This window comes from Glycine max, chromosome 1 (assembly GCF_000004515.6).
Source record: "Glycine max cultivar Williams 82 chromosome 1, Glycine_max_v4.0, whole genome shotgun sequence".
In the NCBI taxonomy this organism is placed as follows: domain Eukaryota; kingdom Viridiplantae; phylum Streptophyta; class Magnoliopsida; order Fabales; family Fabaceae; genus Glycine; species Glycine max.
The window spans coordinates 55,431,454-55,452,322 of record NC_016088.4 but is presented as its reverse complement, the minus strand read 5'-3'; the positions used below and the strand labels follow the sequence as shown (position 1 = coordinate 55,452,322).

At 38.8% G+C, this 20,869-nt stretch overlaps 2 protein-coding genes across 3 annotated transcripts; one reads left to right on the top strand and one right to left on the bottom strand.

Annotated features, from left to right (window-relative positions):
- Positions 1 to 747: 747 nt before the first annotated feature.
- LOC100777169 (somatic embryogenesis receptor kinase 1) lies at positions 748 to 4,359 on the bottom strand. Of its 2 annotated transcripts, none has more exons than XM_003517385.5 (4): positions 3,610 to 4,359; positions 3,123 to 3,383; positions 2,111 to 2,998; positions 748 to 1,516 (listed from the first exon to the last, which is right to left on the bottom strand). In XM_003517385.5, the coding sequence occupies exons 1-4, from the start codon at positions 4,046 to 4,048 to the stop codon at positions 1,035 to 1,037; spliced, it is 2,070 nt and encodes a 689-aa protein (XP_003517433.1). In that variant the 5' UTR covers positions 4,049 to 4,359; the 3' UTR covers positions 748 to 1,034. The 2 variants fall into 2 exon arrangements, with proteins under 2 accessions (XP_003517433.1, XP_040872974.1); XM_041017040.1 differs by having other exon boundaries at positions 3,123 to 3,375; positions 3,610 to 4,322.
- A 6,459-nt stretch (positions 4,360 to 10,818) lies between these two features.
- Positions 10,819 to 12,412, top strand: LOC121174823 (uncharacterized). Its single transcript, XM_041015123.1, has 2 exons — positions 10,819 to 12,334; positions 12,402 to 12,412. The coding sequence occupies exons 1-2, from the start codon at positions 10,819 to 10,821 to the stop codon at positions 12,410 to 12,412; spliced, it is 1,527 nt and encodes a 508-aa protein (XP_040871057.1).
- The last annotated feature ends 8,457 nt before the right edge of the window (positions 12,413 to 20,869 follow it).

The window sequence follows — 20,869 nt, the reverse complement described above, 5'->3', positions numbered from 1 at the left end:
TGGTATTTGATTTTAGTTAAAGTAATTAAATTACCATGATTAGAATATTAACGTTAATTAAAAACGAGTATTAAATAAAATAATTTAATTATAATGAATAATAAAACTACTAAAAATATTAATTGAAATCATGGTAATTAAACAATTTAATTACCTTAACGTTATATTGTTCTTATTTAAAAGCTTAAGAATGCATATATTGAATAAACGCTTTACAAATTACTTCAGGCCTTTAAATAAAGAATAAAAATCTTGCTTTTGTGTTACAAACAAATAAATTTAAAAATTCCTTATATATATATATATATATAGCCTAGGCATTGCTTCTGTGACAATAACTTTAAGGAAAAGTAAAAATGACAAGCTTATCAATTAATTAATGTGAAGGTCTATTTAGCCATTTTTTTTATATAGAAAATGCATTTGAAATTTATGGTAGTTAATCTTATCAAACGTTTAGATAAGGACAAAACTGAAATGCAATTTATAAATCTTATGTTATCATCTGCTATATTATCTGTGCGATATGACATGGTTGAAAATAACTAAATAAGAGAGATCATGTATGATGTTAAAAAAAAAAATAAGACGTTAAAAAATATAAAAGAAAGAGCCTGTGTAACAATCAAAATTCCTCTGTTTTCCAAGCAGTTTTTGCATGAACATGGACATCACCAATTATGTTTTTATATTTTTCAAGTACACACTATACTAGACATAGCTCACTGTAAACTAAGTTTCTTGCAGTACCAAGAAGAAAGTGTTTCAAGCTGAACAACAATAAACCACGAGAGTTGTGCTGAGATCATTACCTCAGGAAGCCCTTTATTTTACAATAAACCGAATAAAGAACATCCTTCAACTATCCCAGTTGTTCGTAAAAACAGGACACGAGTCCGTTTAGATCCACAATTATTGGGCAATGGCTAGTTTTTTTTAGCTAAGTATATGCTCATGGAAATAATAACATGTATGAAACCCAGCTAAAGGAAATGTTTAAGCGTCTCCTAATACCAATAGAAAGTAGTAGATGATTATATATGAGCAGATGACACACTCAGCTCCTGAATCACATCCACCATGGTTGGTCTTTGGTCTGGAAGCTCATGAGTACACTGTATTGCAAGCTTTGAAAGTGTTGCTGCTTCAGATTTAGAATATCTTCCCTTAAGATTTGTGTCAACGGATTCATCAAATCTGAAAGACTCAACTGCCGTCCGTATTGAACTACCTATTGTGGTCTTGCCAGATAGAACTTGAAGAATGATTACTCCAAATGCGTATATGTCACTTTTCTCAGTAAAGCGTCCTGTGGTGATGTATTCAGGAGCTAAGTATCCCATTGCAGCACTAACTTTTAGAGCTGAGAAAACAACATCATCTGCAAGAAGCTTAGGTAGTCCAGCATCCATGATCAATGGGTTAAACTGATGGTCTAGGAGAACATTTTCCACTGAAATATTCTGGTGAACTATTGTAGGTTTGCTTTCTTCTTTGCTATGAAGATATTCAATGCCTGGTCATAAATGAATAACAAATATCAAACAAAAAAAAGAAGCAGATATTATCTACATTTTTTTTTTTTGTGTGTTAAAACCTACAACTTCATGCATACTATCAAAGCCCCTCAACACTAGGCCGGCCCTACAATTATAAATATTCGATGCAGCATGTCATTCAGTTTTCCTGAACTTATGATTTATTAGACAGTCTCAATTGTTTGAATAATTACATTGTAATTATTAGTCTCCTCCAATGAATGTCCTTGCTGCAAAATTATTATTGCTGGAGTTTTTTTGTCTGCTGTAATTCAATTGCAGAAAGGACATTACTGGAATTTTCTTTTTGGCTAAAAACTTTTTCTGTTGTACCCATATGTTGCTTAGAGAATACAGGTAAGGAAAAAAAATCTAGATATAGACAGGTCCTATCAGTGATCTTCTCCAATCAAAATGGCATTTCATCTTATAGCTGTTGCTTTTATTTTACTAACTAAAATTGCAGCAATTATTGAGATGAAATACTGATTTTGATTAGATAACAACACTAATAACACATGTGATACTGCATTTAAGCTTTGTTGAATAGTAGGTAACTAGGAACAACTAACCCTTTGCAATGCCCTTGATGATAGAGACTCTCTTGGACCACTCAAGCACATGGCCACTTCCATCTTCTATGTCGAGATATTGAGACAGGTTACCCATGGTGGCAAAGTCATAGATAAGGAAACATTCACCTCTACTCCTTGAGCAACAAAAACCTCTCAGCCTAACAAGGTTTTCATGTGTCAGAGAGGTTAATAAGTTCAAGCCCTTTACAAATTCAGCTTCCTCAGTTTTGCAGCATGTCACGCTAATGCTTCTAATAGCCACAAGAGAACCATCTCTGAGAACTCCTTTATAAACTGCTGAGAATTTGCTCTTACCAAGCAAATTGGTTTCCGAGAGGTACTGTGTTGCAGATTCAACCTCATCCACATTAAACCTAAACTGATTTAGATACTCATTACATAATCCACCAACATCGGCATTTTGACCATTAGACAATGGATCCCATCCACTATAATACTCAATATTAACAAGTGCAGACGGACTTTTTGTGTAGAACTCTTTAGGCTGGTCAGGACTAACTTTCCCTTCAGAAGAAGAACTTGATGTATTACTAATCCTTTGCTTTTGACGGCGGTATCTGAAGAATGTTAAAAATCCAGCACATATGAATGCAAGAGCAACGATTATAACACCTGCTGTGATGACAGTATGAGGAAACCTTCGCGATTTTGAACAATGGGTCTGGCCACAATGTGACTGAACATATGCAGGCTCCGGGAGCGCCTTTGAAGAATCACTATTTTCGGGTTGGTCTCCATCTGAGGTATCAATATGGTTAACGTTTAAATCTTGATCTTTGTTGCAGGCTCTCAAAGTAGAAAACCCAACCCCACATAAACCGGGGTTGTTTGCACCTTGGAATCTTTCGCCAAGTCTCTTCAATGCTTCATTTTCATTTTTAAAACTTTAATCAGTATACACAATAGTACAATACACTAAAATGTACAAAAAAGAAATGCGAGGAAAATAAGTTAAGTTTGCTACAGGGAAAGGAGGATAGAGGCATACCCGAAGGAACAATTCCTGACAAATAATTGTTCTGAATATCTAAAACTTCCAAATGCTCAATATGTGCGAGTGTTGCTGGAACAGTACCACTAAAGTTGTTGAAACTCAAATTAAGCCTGCTTAACTTCTCCAAGTTCCCCAAGCTAAGAGGAATTTGACCAGTTAACTTGTTATATTGCAAAGCAAGAGTACTAAGGTGCTTTAAGGAACCCATCTGTGTAGGTATATTCCCCACCAACTGGTTATCTCCCAACTGCAACACTAAAAATAAAATAAAATAAAAAGAACACAAATCTCTATTAATTGGGTTCATTCCAAGAACTTACATAACCACCAGCAATTGGCAGCTAATTTGTATGATTTAAGCCAATTCAATTCATATGCAGCAACAGCAATAGAGGTATCTTCTTCGTCAAGAAGAACTTAGACTCACAATATTGAAATTGAACCACTAATTAAGGAAAACTTGTATTGTGTATATAGTTACCTTGGAGACTAGCCATGTTGCTGATCTCAGGAGGAATAGCTCCAGATAAACTATTAACGTCGAGATAGAGATCAACCAGTTCAGTGAGATTTGAAATGCGTGGGGGTATCTCACCAGAAAGGTTGTTGTAGTGCAAGTATAACCCTGACAAGCATTTGAGTTCAGCCAGTGCTGGAGATAACCAACCCGAAAGACCCTTTCCCTGCAAAGAGATGTTAGCCACTTTGCGATGCTCGTTGCACGCAACCCCTTCGAAGAAGCCACTGCATGGATCACCATCACTGATCCACGAGCCAAGGATCTTTCCCTCTGGATCCAGAGAGGACTTCAACTCCATCAGAGCTCTAAGCTCCACAGTTCCAACAACCATATGTGGAACGTGAAATGCAGACAGTAGAAACAGAGAAAGAAGGAGTTGAACGGAGAAGTGAACTTTCATACCTGATTTTCTCAAGCAGGAGCGAAAGGAGAGAAGAGCAGAGACACCTCACACCCGTGTGAGTTTCTTTTATTTGTATTTTGAATAATCTAAGTTTGGTTTTGGGAAGTGCTGTAACATGTTGTCGGTCAACTTGTTTGATCTTTCTTTGTTGACTTGTTAGTGTTAGTGGATATAGACAGAGAACTCAAAGAGGGTGCATAATTAAATAATTAGTTGATTATGAGTTGCTGACAGTGGGAAGCAGGTTGGTGTTGGTTCACATTGCATCTTATGCTTTTTGGGGGGAAATAGGATTTCTAATCATAACACTAATGATAGTCGGCGGGGATGACTGCCACTCCTTGTGACAACATTTTTTTATCGTGGAATTAAAGCCTCAATAATAATGTGGTATTGCCGTCACTGTTGCGGACCCACCACCTTTGACTATTTCGTCACCAAAAATTTTGAACATTTAAGTTCTGTAGTATTGGCATGTATTTTTCTCTAGAAAAATTAAATCCAAATATTTTTTTTATAGTAGGAATAAAAATAGTATGAGGAATTTACAATAATTTAAATATTTTTATTCAATTAACCGACTTAAGACCATTTGACAATTCAAATATTATTTAAGTCACCATTGTAATGTTCACGTTTAAAAATCAAGGTTAAATTTAATTTTTTTTCTTGTAATTTAGTATTTTTTTTTTCATTTTTATTCTTCAAAATAATCATTTTAATTAAAAAACGTGTTTGTTTTACTTTTTATCCTTAAAATATTTTAGATAATGTTTTATCATTGTTCAAAACATTTTTTTTATTGTTCAAAGTGTTATTTAAAAATTATAGAGATGAAAAATGTATTTAAGCAAAAAATTAATTAGAAGATGTAGTTTTTCTTTTCAAAATTACTATTTTAAAATCTTAAAAAAATTAAGGTCTTTACTTCTGCAATATAACATTATTGCAGAATTTATTTTGAATGAGTAATTTTATTTTATATTATTCAAAATAAAAAAACAAACAAACGAATCTCAATTTCCAAAAAAATTCGGAGAGAACCCTTGAAAATGATGAAAGTTAAAATAATTATAGCATTAAAAAAATTATCAAAGGAAAAAACTTGGTTTAGTAATATATATATATATATATATATATATATATATATATATATATATATATATATATATATTATAATTGTTGTTGTGTAAGAGACCAGAATTTGGTTTAGTGTCCAAACGAATAATTATACTTTTATAAAAATAATTCATAAGAAACTTTTTAGGTTACATAATTCATAAGAAATTTTCAAATATATATCTACAAATTTTATATTTAAAGAGTTTCGAGGTCAAGAAAAAGAACCTACCTTAACCTAACTTTTGGCACCTATAATTAGAACTTTACAGCTAACAATGAAGGAAATATAGATAGGTATCGCTGAAGTAATAAAAAAATATATTAATTACTTATTAACTTATTTGATTCGAAAATAATAAATTTAAGTGAATTACATATGAAAGGGTTGACACCTTAATTAGACTTCTTTTTACTTTCAAATCTCAACTAAGTTCCAACCTTTCCAAAAACCTCCTTGACAAAGTTATCCAAAGAGACAAAAGGATCACTGTTTCTGGCTCTTGATTCTCATTAGAATACAAGCTTGACACGAATCATAAAAAAAAATTAGAATACATAATAAGATACTAGTATAATAAAAATGACATCAATATTAAAATATTTATATCTATAATTCTTAATTTATAATAAAAAGCAAATGAACGTTAATATTCAACAAGACTAACAAAATACTCTTTTCATAAGCTATTTTTTTTTTTTAATACAATGAGGGTCAAGTGCTAACTCCAACACAGGAAAGACACACTGAGAAGATCATCTACCAACACAGGACCACACCCTAACCATTGGTTTGTCATAGAAATAATACCCTATAAGGCATAAGCATAGAATGGGATGATACAGGGAGTCAATCCGCTATTTTCTTTTTCCTTGTCAAAGACAATGAAAATTACGAACATTCTAGTTCATATGCCTTAAGGAGTTTATAGCTACTACAATCGAAAGACTTTGAATTGCTTGCTATGAGATAGTAATCAAAAATTTGTAGGTTAAATATGCTTTTGCCCTTAAATATCATAAATATTAGTTTTAGTTTTTAACTTTTTATAATGATTTTATTAAATTTTAATCTCTATATTTTTAAAAGTGACGTGCTTTTAATTTTTTTATTAGGAACTAAATATATATATATATATATATATATATATATATATATATATATATATATTTGTTTGTTTAAAAATGAATAACATTATTTTAGAAAATAAAATAAAAAATCGTAACATTATGAGAGATAAAAATAATATTTTAAAAATTAAATGTTTTTATGATAATTTTATCATGCGTGTCATTAATGCTTTAAATATCAAAGGCTATGTTTCTTTTTTGATAAGCAAATGATGGGTTGATTTAACGTATCAAGTCGTGATTGACTTTAATTTGTTTTTCGTTACTCTTTATTACATTTTTTATTGAATATATCCTAGTTAATTTTGTATCTATTAAGCCAGTTAAAACTAACCAAATATGTTCAGTTTGGGATTTAAAATTATAGCTTGACATATAACAGAGAATCACGACACAAGCAATTTTTGTTTGCTAAATATTAGTGCTACAAACTATTGGTACAAAATTGCCATCTCAGATGTTCTCCTATGCATACTTTGATCATTTCTTTATTTTGAAAATTTGAGCATGTAAATTAAAAAAGTTCAATGAACGTATTTATTATAAGTAATAACTTTTTCCATTAAACTAAATGTTAAGTTAATATTTATATATTTTTATGAGAAATTTTTCATGAAATAAGTTATAATTCGAAGCACAAAAACAGGAAATTATTTATAAAAACTTACATAAAAACCATAGATATCATCTTTTAAAAAAATATTTTGTCTTTTTTAAATCAATTTATTATAAGAAATTCTATCTTTTGAATAATGCAAATTACTTTCTTAATGAATTGACCATTTATAAGAGAGAAACATGTAGAAGACGTGTATGAATAAGAATAACTATCTCATATTGAACCTAAAAGATTATTTGTATATATATATGAATATCATCACTCAAATCAGGAACATTTGTGTGTGGAGAGCAATTGTGCTACTGCGGTTAAGCTGATTTCAGAGTCTCATGCGCCTAATCATCCTATAATTGCTATTATCAGGCAGGTTTTTGATTGGGTTAGTAGGGATTGGCAAGTGAAGATCATTTGCATACCCACAGAGATTATCCCTGGGATTTCATTAAGACATGAAAATGGGATGGGTATGTGATTTTTCATTCCCATATTGCTTCTCCAAATACATCTCAATCCTCGATATAGATGTGATTTTTTTTTTGTCCCCATTAGGAATAAGGTATATTCATCCTCGTCCAATAATTAAAAAAATCAAAAAATCATAAGAAATGATTTTAATTTTTTTAAAACAAAGCAGAATATATTATTTATTCAGTCAAGATTAGCCATAATCCAATATAAATTCTCATCATAATAATTTTTTCATTAAAATTATATTCCTGTCACTTAAAAACTATCTTACACCAAAAACATGAGATTTGAGATAGAAATCATAATCCTTTATGATTTGTGTTTATCTTAGAATTTTAGTTTCAGTCTTAAAAAAAATAGACAATAATAAGTAAGTATAAAAGTTTAATACAATTAATTATGTAATATATATACAATATAAATTAAGGATAATTTAATAATTATATTGTCAGATATGAAAACAGATATAAACATGAGTGGATACATACATACTTATATCCATCCCATTCCTGTTTTAAAAATTAGATAGTCATGTACTTGATCAAAGTGGGAATTTTCGATCAAAATTAGGATGGGGCGGGACGATATCTAATTTCATTTGTTTGAGCAAAGATCCTTTGATTTGTAGTTATCCGTTATGGGCGGATTTATCGGGAATTTAGTTCCCTCGTAGAGTTTATGTGTAGGGTAGTTCTTTTTCCTTATTAAAAAAAATAAAATAAAAGTAGCTTCTGTACATTTTTGAAGTGGGAAAAACCGAGGAGACCAGTATGTCATGTAGGGATCATTTTTAATGGTCTATAGTCTATACTTTTTCTTTTTGTTTTAATGTATATCAATGCTCCACTTTATCAAATATTTTTGTGTATCATAATTCATAATTCAAATACTTTAGTTATGAAGAAAAAGTAATAGCCGTACCCCTCCCTCTCTCTCACTTGGTTTGTTTCTGTAGCTGATAGAATATGAAAATGATGTCTCTGATTGAAGCATGATGGTGCCTCTCACAATCTTCCACCATTCTCGACTTGATTGAGAGAAAACAATAGCAAACCCTTGGAAAATTCAAATTCATGTTTTTATAAAGATAAACTCCGTTGAACATTATAATGTGATCCTTGTGTTTTAAGATGCATAGTGAATTCGTACATGAAAAAGTAATTAAAATATAAATTCAATTTATAATTTGTGAAAATTAAAAATTAAATATATTTTTTAAATTATATGTAATTTGTATTGAAAGAATAATTTTATCATTTAAACAAGTGATAATTTTATCCATATATGGTTAATGTTAAATAGATAATATGATGAGATAATAATACTATTTTTTTATAAGAAACAAGTGATAATATATTATTTACAAAAAGAATTAAAAGTTGTGTTTTCTTCGTTCCATTATAAATTATTGTGTAAAGAATAAAATTATCTTAAAATAATTGTCATTTTAACTTTTGAATGTAACATTAATAATTTTTTTTAGTTATACCTCTTATAATATTAATAATGAACAATAGAAATTATAAATAAATTAATGATAATATATATAATGTTAATTTTATATAAGTATTATTTTCTTTCATCTAAAATAATTCTAAAATAGATAATTATTTTGAAAAGGAGGAAGTATTATATAATTTGATATATGACATGCATCAGATATTAAATAAGATTAAAGTTTATTATATTCTTATTTTATCTGTTTTTATCTTATTTTTATATTTTATTTTATCACCTAATTTCTTGAACATCTATTTAAAATCTCGACAAACAATCCTATTGGAACTCCTGATTTTTTGAAGGTATACCAACGCTATTTGTTTTCTTGTCAATTGGATTGGAAACAAAACCATTAACTAACAATTTATACACAAGGGTTCTTGTTTAACAATAGAAGTTGCTTGATAACTGCTAAATAATTGTGAATTTATAAGAGTTAAATAGTCAAATTTTGGCTTAAAATTAATTATTTAGCAGTTATTTGTAATTAAAAGTGAGAAAAATAATTTAACTTGAATTTCTGGTTGCAGATACGAAAAAGAAGGCTGCATTTAGCAAAAGTGGCACAGAAAGGAAGAAAAAAGAAGAAATTCTGAAGCAGGCCCAATCCAATAGGGGCGCTCAGCGCGCATCAGGCGCTAAGCGAGCAACTAACTGGAGGCGCTGGGCGCGGCGGAAACCGTTACGCGCGCTAAGCCCAGCTAGGCGCCCAGCGCCCGATCCAACAGACGTACAGACGCCCAGCGCCCGATCCAACAGAAGCACAGGCCCAGCGTGCATGGCGCGCCCAGCGCGCGATCTGAACGCGCTAAGCGCGAGTTGTGGCGCTGAGCGCGACTACGAAGGCCCATAAGCCCACTTCAGCCACTATAAATAGAGAGGCAGTCCCAAGGAAATTTCATCCCATCTCAGAGCATCACCCTCAGTACTTCAAGCCTGAGTTTTCTTCCCTCTCTATATTCTTTGTTTTGTTTTGTTAGCCTAGCCTTTCTTTCATCCCCAGTTGTAAGCCCTCAATGGCCATGAGTGGCTAAACCCCTAGCTAGGGCCTGGCAGGCCTAAAAAGCCAACGATGTACAATGAGCTTCAATAGTTATCAATGCAAAGGAGATCATTTCAGGTTTTTCTGTTCTATTTCTTTTCTTTTATCCTTGCATTCATTCTTAAATCTCTTTTTGGGTTTTAATCGCTCGGGAGAGGGTAATTCTCAATAATATTTAAGATTCAATGCATGCATCAGTTTTAGGGGTTAATCGCTTGGGAAAGGGTAACACCTAATAGAACATCTAAAGAAAAGAATCATTGGGTTAGCATTGCTAGGCATAGAATGATAACTCACTGCCCATGCATGTAAGCAACATCTAGAACTTGATCTTAATGCATTTTAATTATTGAATCTTCACAAAGGCATTTGGGAGATAGGTAATTAAAATAGGCTTGTCAACGTGAGGCATCAGGGGCAAGTAGTTAACAGATGTGGGTAGAACTAATACCATTTCATTGATAATGAATATCTTATTTACATGCATCGTAGGCCAATTGGGTTTGTCTGGTCTTGGCATTTCTATCAATTGTTTTCCCTTTTACTTATTTGTTTTAATAATAGCACTCTTTACTATTCCTACTTTCATTTCTACTTTACTACTTTACTCCCACTTACAAATTGAGAGGTATTGAAAAGTGCAATAAAATCCCTGTGGACACGATACTCGGACTTCCGAGCTTTACTACTTGTAACGATTTGGTGCACTTGCCAAAGTCTTAACAAGTTTTTGGCGCCGTTGCCGGGGATTTTGTTTTCGCACTTAATACTCTATCAGTATGTAAGCCCAATTTTTCTTTTCTTGGCTTACTTTATCAGTATTTTCTCTTTACTTCTATTCTTTCTTTCTTTCCTCTATAATTGCACGGGTAGTGCCTTCTTGTTTTTATGCGACTTAGGACTGCATCTGGAGACGTGCTCCCTATCAACTTGGAAATCGAAGCCACTTGTCGGCGTAACAACGCTGCAAGAAGAAGAAGGGAACAGGACACCGAAGGAAGCAGTCACACATCACCTCCTCTCTCTCCACATCACACTGAAATGGACGGGGAACAGGCACGAAGAGTCACCCTAGAGGACTTCTCCAACACCGCCACTCCTCAGTTCTTCACAAGTATTGCAAGACCGGAGGTGCAAGCCGCAAATATCTCCTACCCGCATTCCCTTATCCAGCTTATTCAAGGGAATCTCTTCCATGGTCTTCCAAGCGAAGATCCTTATGCTCATCTTGCCTCATACATTGAAATATGCAACACCGTAAAGATCGCTGGAGTCCCAGAAGATGCAGTACGCCTTAACCTCTTCTCTTTTTCTCTAGCAGGAGAGGCAAAACGATGGTTGCACTCCTTCAAAGGCAACAGCTTAAGAACTTGGGAAGAAGTAGTAGAAAAGTTTTTAAAGAAATACTTCCCAGAGTCGAAGACCGCCGAAGGGAAAATGGAGATTTCCTCCTTCCACCAATTTCCGGATGAGTCTCTCAGCGAAGCACTAGACCGTTTTCACGGGCTGTTACGAAAGACACCGACACACGGATACAGCGAGCCGGTACAACTGAATATATTCATCGATGGCTTGCGACCCCACTCGAAACAGCTACTAGACGCGTCCGCAGGGGGAAAAATCAAGTTGAAGACTCCGGAGGAAGCAATGGAGCTCATTGAGAACATGGCGGCCAGTGATCAAGCAATCCTTCGTGATCGAAGCTATGTGCCTACAAAAAGAAGTCTTTTGGAACTTGGCACGCAAGACGCGACATTGGCACAGAATAAGCTGTTGACGAGGCAGATTGAAGCCCTTACTGAAACCCTCAGCAAACTACCTCAACAGTTACAAGCGGTAAGTTCTTCCCACTCTTCTGTTTTGCAGGTAGAAGGATGCCCCACATGCGGAGGAACCCATGAGCCTGGACAGTGTGTAAGCCAACAGGATACTTCTCGAGAAGTAAACTATATGGGCGTACCAAATCGCGGATACCAAGGTTACAACCAGGGGAACTCATCTGGATTCCACCAAGGGGGAGCAGGATTCAATCATGGGCCACCAGGATTCAATCAAGGAAGGAACTTCACGCAAGGTTCAGGGTGGAGGAATCAGGGAAACCAGTATAAGGAGCAGAGGAATCAACAACCATACCAACCGCCATACCAGCATCCTAGCCAGGGCCCCAATCAGCAAGACAAGCCCACCAACATAGAAGAACTCTTGCTGCAATTCATCCAGGAGACACGGTCCCACCAGAAGAGCACGGATGCTGCCATCCGGAACCTGGAAGTTCAAATGGGCCAATTGGCACACGACAAAGCTGAAAGGCCCACTAGAACTTTCGGGGCTAACACAGAGAAGAATCCAAAGGAAGAATGCAAGGCCGTGCTAACTCGAGGGCAGAGGAAAGCACAAGAGGAAGGTAAGGTTGAGGACCAGACAGAAGAAGACCAGACAGAGGAAGATAAGACAGAGACACAGGAGGACAGGACAGAAGTAGAAGAGAAGGTGGCATCACCACCTAAGACAAAGAGTCAGAAAGCACGGGAAGCCAGGAAAGAAGAACCACCAGCCCTACCACAAGATCTCCCTTATCCTGTGGTGCCCACCAAGAAGAACAAGGAACGCTACTTCAAGCGTTTCTTGGAAATATTCAAAGGGCTGGAGATCACTATGCCATTCGGGGAAGCCTTACAGCAGATGCCCCTCTACTCCAAATTTATGAAGGACATCCTCACCAAGAAGGGGAAGTACATAGACAATGAGAACATTGTGGTAGGGGGTAACTGCAGCGCTATAATACAGAGGAAGCTACCCAAGAAGTTTAAGGACCCCGGAAGTGTTACCATCCCATGCACCATAGGGAAGGAGACGGTGAATAAGGCCCTCATTGACTTAGGAGCAAGCATCAATCTGATGCCCTTGTCAATGTGCAAAAGAATTGGGAATCTGAAGATCGATCCTACCAAGATGACGCTTCAGCTAGCAGACCGTTCGATTACACGACCTTACGGGGTGGTAGAAGATGTTCTAGTCAAGGTCCGCCACTTTACTTTCCCGGTGGACTTTGTGATCATGGATATCGAAGAAGACGCAGACATTCCCCTCATTTTAGGCAGACCATTCATGCTGACTGCTAACTGTGTGGTGGATATGGGGAATGGGAACTTGGAGCTGAGTATTGACAACCAGAAGATCACCTTCGACCTCTTCAAAGCAATGAAGTATCCACAGGAAGGTTGGAAGTGTTTCAGAGTAGAAGAGATTGATAAGGAGGATGTCAGTATTCTCGAGACACCACAGTCTTCACTGGAGAAAGTAATGGTTAATGCTTTGGACTGTCTGACCAGTGAAGAGGAGGAAGATCTAAAGGCTTGCTTGGAAGACTTGGATCGACAAGACAGTATTCCGGAGGGAGAAGCCAAGTTTGAGAAGCTAGAAGAGAAAGTTCCGTCCGAGAAGAAGAAGGTAGAGTTGAAGATATTGCCAGATCACCTAAAGTATGTGTTCTTGGAGGAAGACAAGCCTGTCGTAATCAGCAATGCACTCACAATAGAAGAAGAAAACAGGTTAGTGGGTATCCTCAAGAGACACAGGGAAGCTATTGGATGGCATATATCGGATCTCAAGGGAATCAGCCCTGCTTATTGCATGCACAGGATAATGATGGAAGAGGATTACAAGCCAATCCGGCAACCCCAGAGAAGGCTAAATCCGACAATGAAGGAAGAGGTCAGAAAGGAGGTACTCAAGCTCTTGGAGGCGGGACTCATATACCCCATCTCTGACAGTGCTTGGGTAAGCCCAGTACAGGTGGTTCCCAAGAAAGGTGGAATGACAGTGGTGCGGAATGAGAAGAATGACCTGATACCAACAAGGACTGTCACGGGCTGGCGAATGTGCATCGACTATCGCAAGCTGAATGAGGCCACCCGAAAGGACCACTTCCCTCTACCCTTCATGGATCAGATGCTGGAGAGACTTGCAGGGCAGGCGTATTATTGTTTCTTGGATGGATACTCAGGATATAATCAGATTGCGGTGGACCCTAGAGACCAGGAGAAGACGGCCTTCACATGCCCTTTTGGCGTCTTTGCTTACAGAAGGATGCCATTCGGGTTATGTAATGCACCAGCCACATTTCAGAGGTGCATGCTGGCCATTTTTTCAGACATGGTGGAGAAAAGTATCGAAGTTTTCATGGATGACTTCTCGGTTTTCGGATCCTCATTCGACAGTTGCTTGAGGAACCTAGAGATGGTACTTCAGAGGTGCGTAGAGACGAATCTAGTCCTGAATTGGGAGAAGTGTCATTTCATGGTCCGAGAAGGCATAGTCCTGGGCCACAAGATCTCAGCTAGAGGGATTGAAGTTGACCGGGCAAAGATAGAGGTTATAGAGAAGCTGCCGCCACCACTGAATATTAAAGGTGTCCGAAGTTTCTTGGGGCATGCAGGGTTCTACAGGAGATTCATTAAGGATTTTTCTAAGATTGCTAGACCCTTAAGCAACCTGCTGAATAAAGATGTGGCATTCAAGTTTGATGAAGAATGTTCAGCAGCATTTCAGACACTGAAAGACAAGCTTACTACTGCACCTGTGATGATTGCACCCGACTGGAGTAAAGATTTTGAGCTGATGTGCGATGCCAGTGATTATGCCATAGGAGCAGTCCTTGGACAGAGACACGATAAGGTATTTCATGCTATTTATTATGCTAGCAGGGTCCTGAATGAAGCACAGTTGAATTATGCCACCACGGAGAAGGAAATGCTAGCTGTTGTCTTTGCCTTGGAGAAGTTCAGATCATACTTGATAGGATCGAAGGTCACCATTTTCACAGATCATGCTGCCATCAAGCACCTGCTCGCCAAGACCGATTCGAAGCCAAGGTTAATCAGATGGGTCCTCTTATTGCAGGAATTTGACATCATCATTAAGGATAAGAGAGGATCCGAGAATGTGGTAGCCGATCACTTATCTCGGTTAAAGAATGAAGAAGTCACTAAGGAAGAGCCTGAGGTAAGAGATGAATTTCCTGATGAGTTTCTTTTGCAGGTTACCACCAGACCTTGGTTTGCGGATATGGCAAACTACAAAGCCACGGGAGTCATTCCAGAGGAGTACACTTGGAATCAGAGGAAGAAGTTCCTACACGACGCACGCTTCTATGTTTGGGATGATCCCCACTTGTTCAAAGCAGGGGCAGATAATGTATTGAGAAGATGTGTCACAAAGGAAGAAGCACGAAGCATTCTTTGGCACTGTCACAGTTCATCGTACGGCGGACATCATAGCGGGGACAGAACAGCAGCAAAAGTGTTACAATCAGGTTTTTTCTGGCCCTCTCTTTTTAAAGATGCTTATGAGTTTGTGCGTTGCTGTGATAGATGCCAGAGAACAGGGGGGATATCACGGAGAAATGAGATGCCGTTGCAGAACATCATGGAGGTGGAAATCTTTGACTGTTGGGGCATAGACTTCATGGGACCCCTACCTTCATCATACGGGAATATTTACATCTTGGTAGCAGTTGACTATGTCTCCAAGTGGGTGGAGGCTATAGCTACGCCGAAGGACGATGCCAGGGTTGTAATCAAGTTTCTAAAGAAGAACATTTTCTCCCGCTTCGGAGTCCCACGAGCCTTGATCAGTGATGGAGGAACGCATTTCTGCAACAATCAGTTGAAGAAAGTCCTGGAGCACTATAATGTCAGACATAAGGTGGCCACACCTTATCATCCTCAGACGAATGGCCAAGCAGAAATCTCTAACAGGGAGCTCAAGCGAATCCTTGAGAAGACAGTTGCATCATCCAGAAAGGATTGGGCCTTGAAGCTCGATGATACTCTCTGGGCCTATAGGACAGCGTTCAAGACCCCCATCGGCTTATCACCGTTCCAGCTAGTGTATGGGAAGTCATGTCATTTACCAGTGGAGTTGGTGCACAAAGCATATTGGGCTCTCCGACTGCTTAACTTTGACAATAATGCATGCGGGGAAAAAAGGAAATTACAGCTTCAGGAGTTAGAAGAGATGAGACTGAATGCCTATGAATCGTCCAGAATTTACAAGGAAAGAACAAAGGCATATCATGATAAGAAGCTGCAGAGGAGAGAATTCCAGCCAGGACAGCAGGTATTGCTCTTTAACTCAAGACTAAGGCTGTTTCCAGGTAAGCTGAAATCCAAGTGGTCTGGGCCGTTTATCATAAAAGAAGTTAGACCTCATGGAGCAGTGGAATTGGTGGACCCTAGAGAAGGGAGCTTCGAGAAGAAATGGATCGTCAATGGCCAGCGCTTAAAGCCGTATAACGGAGGACAATTAGAGCGATTGACGACCATTATCTATTTAAATGATCCTTGAAAGAGCCTACTGTCTAGCTAAGGACAATAAACTAAGCGCTGGTTGGGAGGCAACCCAACATTTAGTGTAAAAATGTAGTATTTCAGGTTTTTCAAAAAAAAAAAAAAAAAAAAAAAAAAAAAAAAAAAAAAGCCCAACAGGTACAGATAGCAAAAGGAGGGGTGCCAATAGCAGAAATCAAGTGGGCTGCACGAAGAGCCGCGCTTAGCGCGAGACCTCGCGCTAAGCGCCCAGGTACGTTTTTAAATTTCAAAATACGAGGGAATGCCAAAGGTCAGAGCGCCTGCGGAGCGCTTAGCGGCTACCTCCCGCTAAGCGCATACACCATAATTGCTGGGCAGTTTTCGAAAACTGCCCAACGCCTCGGTTGCCTCCTTTGTTTTTAATTCGGATTTTTACCCAGCATTTCTTCTCTTCCCTTCTTCCCTCTGCCTTTCTTCCTTTCCTCTCTGCATTCTCTCTTTCTCTACTTGCCGATATCTGTCCCTGTGCTATTTCACGCGGATTTCATAGGTAAGACATGGTTTTGTACATAGGTTAACCTAATCTGCAGGTATCATCACGCTAAGCCTTGCGCATAGGCTTAGCGGGAGCAAATCAAGTGAAGAACAACACGAGGAGCGCGCTAAGCCGCTGCAAGTCACAGGAGCTACCACGAAGCGCTCGCTTAGCCGCACTGTCGCGCTAAGCGCGCTCAACTGTATCAGTGAACGCGCTAAGCGAGTGCGAGCGGCGCTAAGCGCGTGCCAGCAGCAGCGCGCAGGGTGGCGCCAAGCGCGAGGCTGGGCCTTAGGGCCACCAGTCCTCGTGCTTGCTTTCTGCACCCCCATTCTTTTTCCCTTCACCCCCTTCTTCTCTACTTTCTGCACTCCCTTCTTTACTATTTCCACCCCTCATTTGTTTACTTTTTGCACTCCCTGGTTTACTAATTGCACTCTGTTTCGCTGTTTTGCTGTTTTTTATTGTTTTGCAGATGGCTTCTCGCAAGCGCCGTGCCGTGCCCACACCAGGGGAAGCGTCCAACTGGGACACTTCCCGCTTCACATCTGAGGTTGCTTGGCACAGGTACCAAGACAACATCCAGCTCCGGAACATCCTTCCGGAGAGGAATGTTGAACTGGGACCCGGGATGTTTGACGAGTTCCTCCAGGAACTCAGGAGGCGCAGATGGGACCAGGTGCTGACTCACCTTCCAGAGAAGCGGATTGACGTGGCTCTGGTGAAAGAGTTCTATTCGAACCTTTATGATCCAGAGGACCACAGTCCACGATTCTGCAGGGTGCGAGGACAGGTCGTTCGTTTTGACGCTGACACCATTAACGACTTCCTCGACACCCCGGTTATTTTGGAGGACGGGGAGGAGTATACAGCATACACCAGATACCTCAGCACTCACCCCGATCCTGACACCATCGCGGCCACACTGTGCACTCCAGGGGGGCGCTTTGTCCTTAATGCTGATGGTCTCCCCTGGAAGCTCCTGAGGAAGGACATGACGACACTTGCTCAGACATGGAGTGTCCTTTCTTACTACGATCTTGCGCCCACTTCTCACACTTCTGATGTTAATCTTGACAGGGCCCGCTTGATCTACGGTTTGGTGAGCCGCATGGACATGGATGTGGGCAGCTTTATATCACAGCAGATCAGCCAGATTGCCCAGTCCAGTACCTCGAGGCTCGGGTTCCCAGCGTTGATTACAGCGCTGTGTGACATTCAGGGGGTGGTTTCTGATACCCTGATCTTTGAGTCACTCAGCCCTGCGATCAACCTAGCCTATGTGAAGAAGAACTGCTGGAACCCCGCCGACCCATCGATCACTTTCCCTAGGCCTCGCCGCACACGTACCAGAGCTTCAGCATCAGCTCCCGAGGCCCCTCTTCCTACCCAGTCTCCGTCTCAGCCATCCCAGCGACCGCGACATCCACCTGCTTCCACCTCAGCATCCATGGACATGCATGGGCAGATGCTGAGATCCCTTCACGTTGGACAGCAGCTCATCATGGAGAATATGCATAGGCTGTCCCTACACCTGCAGATGGATCCCCCGCTCACCACTCCAGAGGCCTATCGTCAGCGAGTCGCCTGGCCAGGAGACCAGCCCTCCACTGACAGGGGGGAAGAGCCTTCTGGAGCCGCTGAGGATCCTGCAGTCGATGAGGACCTCATTGCTGACTTAGCCACCGCTGACTGGGGCCCATGGGCGGACTTGGGTGGAGGCAGTTGATTTTTCTTGATGTTTCTCTTTTATGTTTTGATGTCTCTTTTATGTTTTGTTTTGTGTTTTGTTCTTATGGTCTGTTTAGGTATTAAAAAGAAGTAGTAGTAATAATATGAGAGATTTAGCATTTGTTTTCTGAATAATAATTGCATGATAACTTGAGCAGTCATAATTTTTGAGCTTGTTCTGAAAGGTTGAAACACTTGAGATGCCACTAGTCCTTGGAAACATTGGTTCTGGAAGCACGAGTCAGGTCAGGAAGTGGAACATGAATAGCACAAGGTGAGAAGGATAGTCTGATGGAACACGGTCATAACTGGTATGCCGTATATTTGCTTTACTTCCGGTGAGAGTGTGAACTTAATTGTGAGAGAAAACGCCTGTTTTTAAGTTCCTGGTTTTGCATCACTCTTGGATTGTTAGAATAGTTACTTAAGGTGGAAATGATCAAGGCTATGTTTGTTATATCTAGCTACTTAGCCAAAAAGCCAACCCGACATCATTTTTTCCCTTGCACCCATGATTGAGCCTATATATCATATTATTTTATTCTGAATTAACCCTTAAGCCAATAAAAAAGATAAGTCCTACCCTTTAGGATGATAAGAGAGCAAAAATGGGTTATAAAGGTCTTAATTTGGGGGATTTTGGAAAATAGGTAGCTAAGACAATGGTACAGCATGTAGTAAGACACCTCTTATAAACTAGAAGCCCGAAAAAAAAAAAAAAAAAAAAAAAAAAAAAAAAAAAAGCATGAGTAAAATAAAGGGCAGAAACAAAGAGCAGAGAGGTGTCAAGAGAAAAGTGTTGGGGGGAATAAAAGGGTTAAGAAGAATGCATCGGAAGTATTAGAATTTTTGCTCTCTTAATCCTAATTTGAATTTTCAAGAAAAACCATGATTTTTGTGAGCCAAGCCCAATACAAGCCAATAAAGTCCTTAGTGATCCACCTGAAGGTAACTAAAGATAACTATACTTGAGAGGAAATGCAAAACTTTGGAATCTTACTTGCAGGTTGTTAGAAAATTGCAGACACTAAACCATACACTTGTGAGCAGAGGAAAACACCAGCCTTGTGAGGAAAGTAAGGCAAGCCAGATTTGATCAAGATTCCAAAGGACTGACTAACCACTTGTGTGTTTTATGCTTTCATTTTGAGATATTGACAGATGCGGAAAGGACCACTGGAAGAAGGAGGAACTAAGGCCATTGACAGTGTTGAAACACTCAGAACTTGCTTGGAAATTATTTCTATTCTTGGTTTGCTTGGGGACAAGCAAAGTTTAATTTGGGGGATTTTGATAACTGCTAAATAATTGTGAATTTATAAGAGTTAAATAGTCAAATTTTGGCTTAAAATTAATTATTTAGCAGTTATTTGTAATTAAAAGTGAGAAAAATAATTTAACTTGAATTTCTGGTTGCAGATACGAAAAAGAAGGCTGCATTTAGCAAAAGTGGCACAGAAAGGAAGAAAAAAGAAGAAATTCTGAAGCAGGCCCAATCCAATAGGGGCGCTCAGCGCGCATCAGGCGCTAAGCGAGCAACTAACTGGAGGCGCTGGGCGCGGCGGAAACCGTTACGCGCGCTAAGCCCAGCTAGGCGCCCAGCGCCCGATCCAACAGACGTACAGACGCCCAGCGCCCGATCCAACAGAAGCACAGGCCCAGCGTGCATGGCGCGCCCAGCGCGCGATCTGAACGCGCTAAGCGCGAGTTGTGGCGCTGAGCGCGACTACGAAGGCCCATAAGCCCACTTCAGCCACTATAAATAGAGAGGCAGTCCCAAGGAAATTTCATCCCATCTCAGAGCATCACCCTCAGTACTTCAAGCCTGAGTTTTCTTCCCTCTCTATATTCTTTGTTTTGTTTTGTTAGCCTAGCCTTTCTTTCATCCCCAGTTGTAAGCCCTCAATGGCCATGAGTGGCTAAACCCCTAGCTAGGGCCTGGCAGGCCTAAAAAGCCAACGATGTACAATGAGCTTCAATAGTTATCAATGCAAAGGAGATCATTTCAGGTTTTTCTGTTCTATTTCTTTTCTTTTATCCTTGCATTCATTCTTAAATCTCTTTTTGGGTTTTAATCGCTCGGGAGAGGGTAATTCTCAATAATATTTAAGATTCAATGCATGCATCAGTTTTAGGGGTTAATCGCTTGGGAAAGGGTAACACCTAATAGAACATCTAAAGAAAAGAATCATTGGGTTAGCATTGCTAGGCATAGAATGATAACTCACTGCCCATGCATGTAAGCAACATCTAGAACTTGATCTTAATGCATTTTAATTATTGAATCTTCACAAAGGCATTTGGGAGATAGGTAATTAAAATAGGCTTGTCAACGTGAGGCATCAGGGGCAAGTAGTTAACA

Excerpts from the sequence above, each read along its gene's own strand:
- LOC121174823 (XM_041015123.1), top strand. The coding sequence starts at position 10,819 with ATGCGACTTAGGACTGCATCTGGAGACGTGCTCCCTATCAACTTGGAA.
- LOC100777169 (XM_003517385.5), bottom strand. The coding sequence starts at position 4,048 with ATGAAAGTTCACTTCTCCGTTCAACTCCTTCTTTCTCTGTTTCTACTG. Across the intron at positions 2,999-3,122 it reads GTCAGGAATTGTTCCTTCGG|CATTGAAGAGACTTGGCGAA; the intron begins GTATGCCTCTAT and ends ATGAAAATGAAG. Across the intron at positions 1,517-2,110 it reads CATCAAGGGCATTGCAAAGG|GCATTGAATATCTTCATAGC; the intron begins GTTAGTTGTTCC and ends ATTTATGACCAG.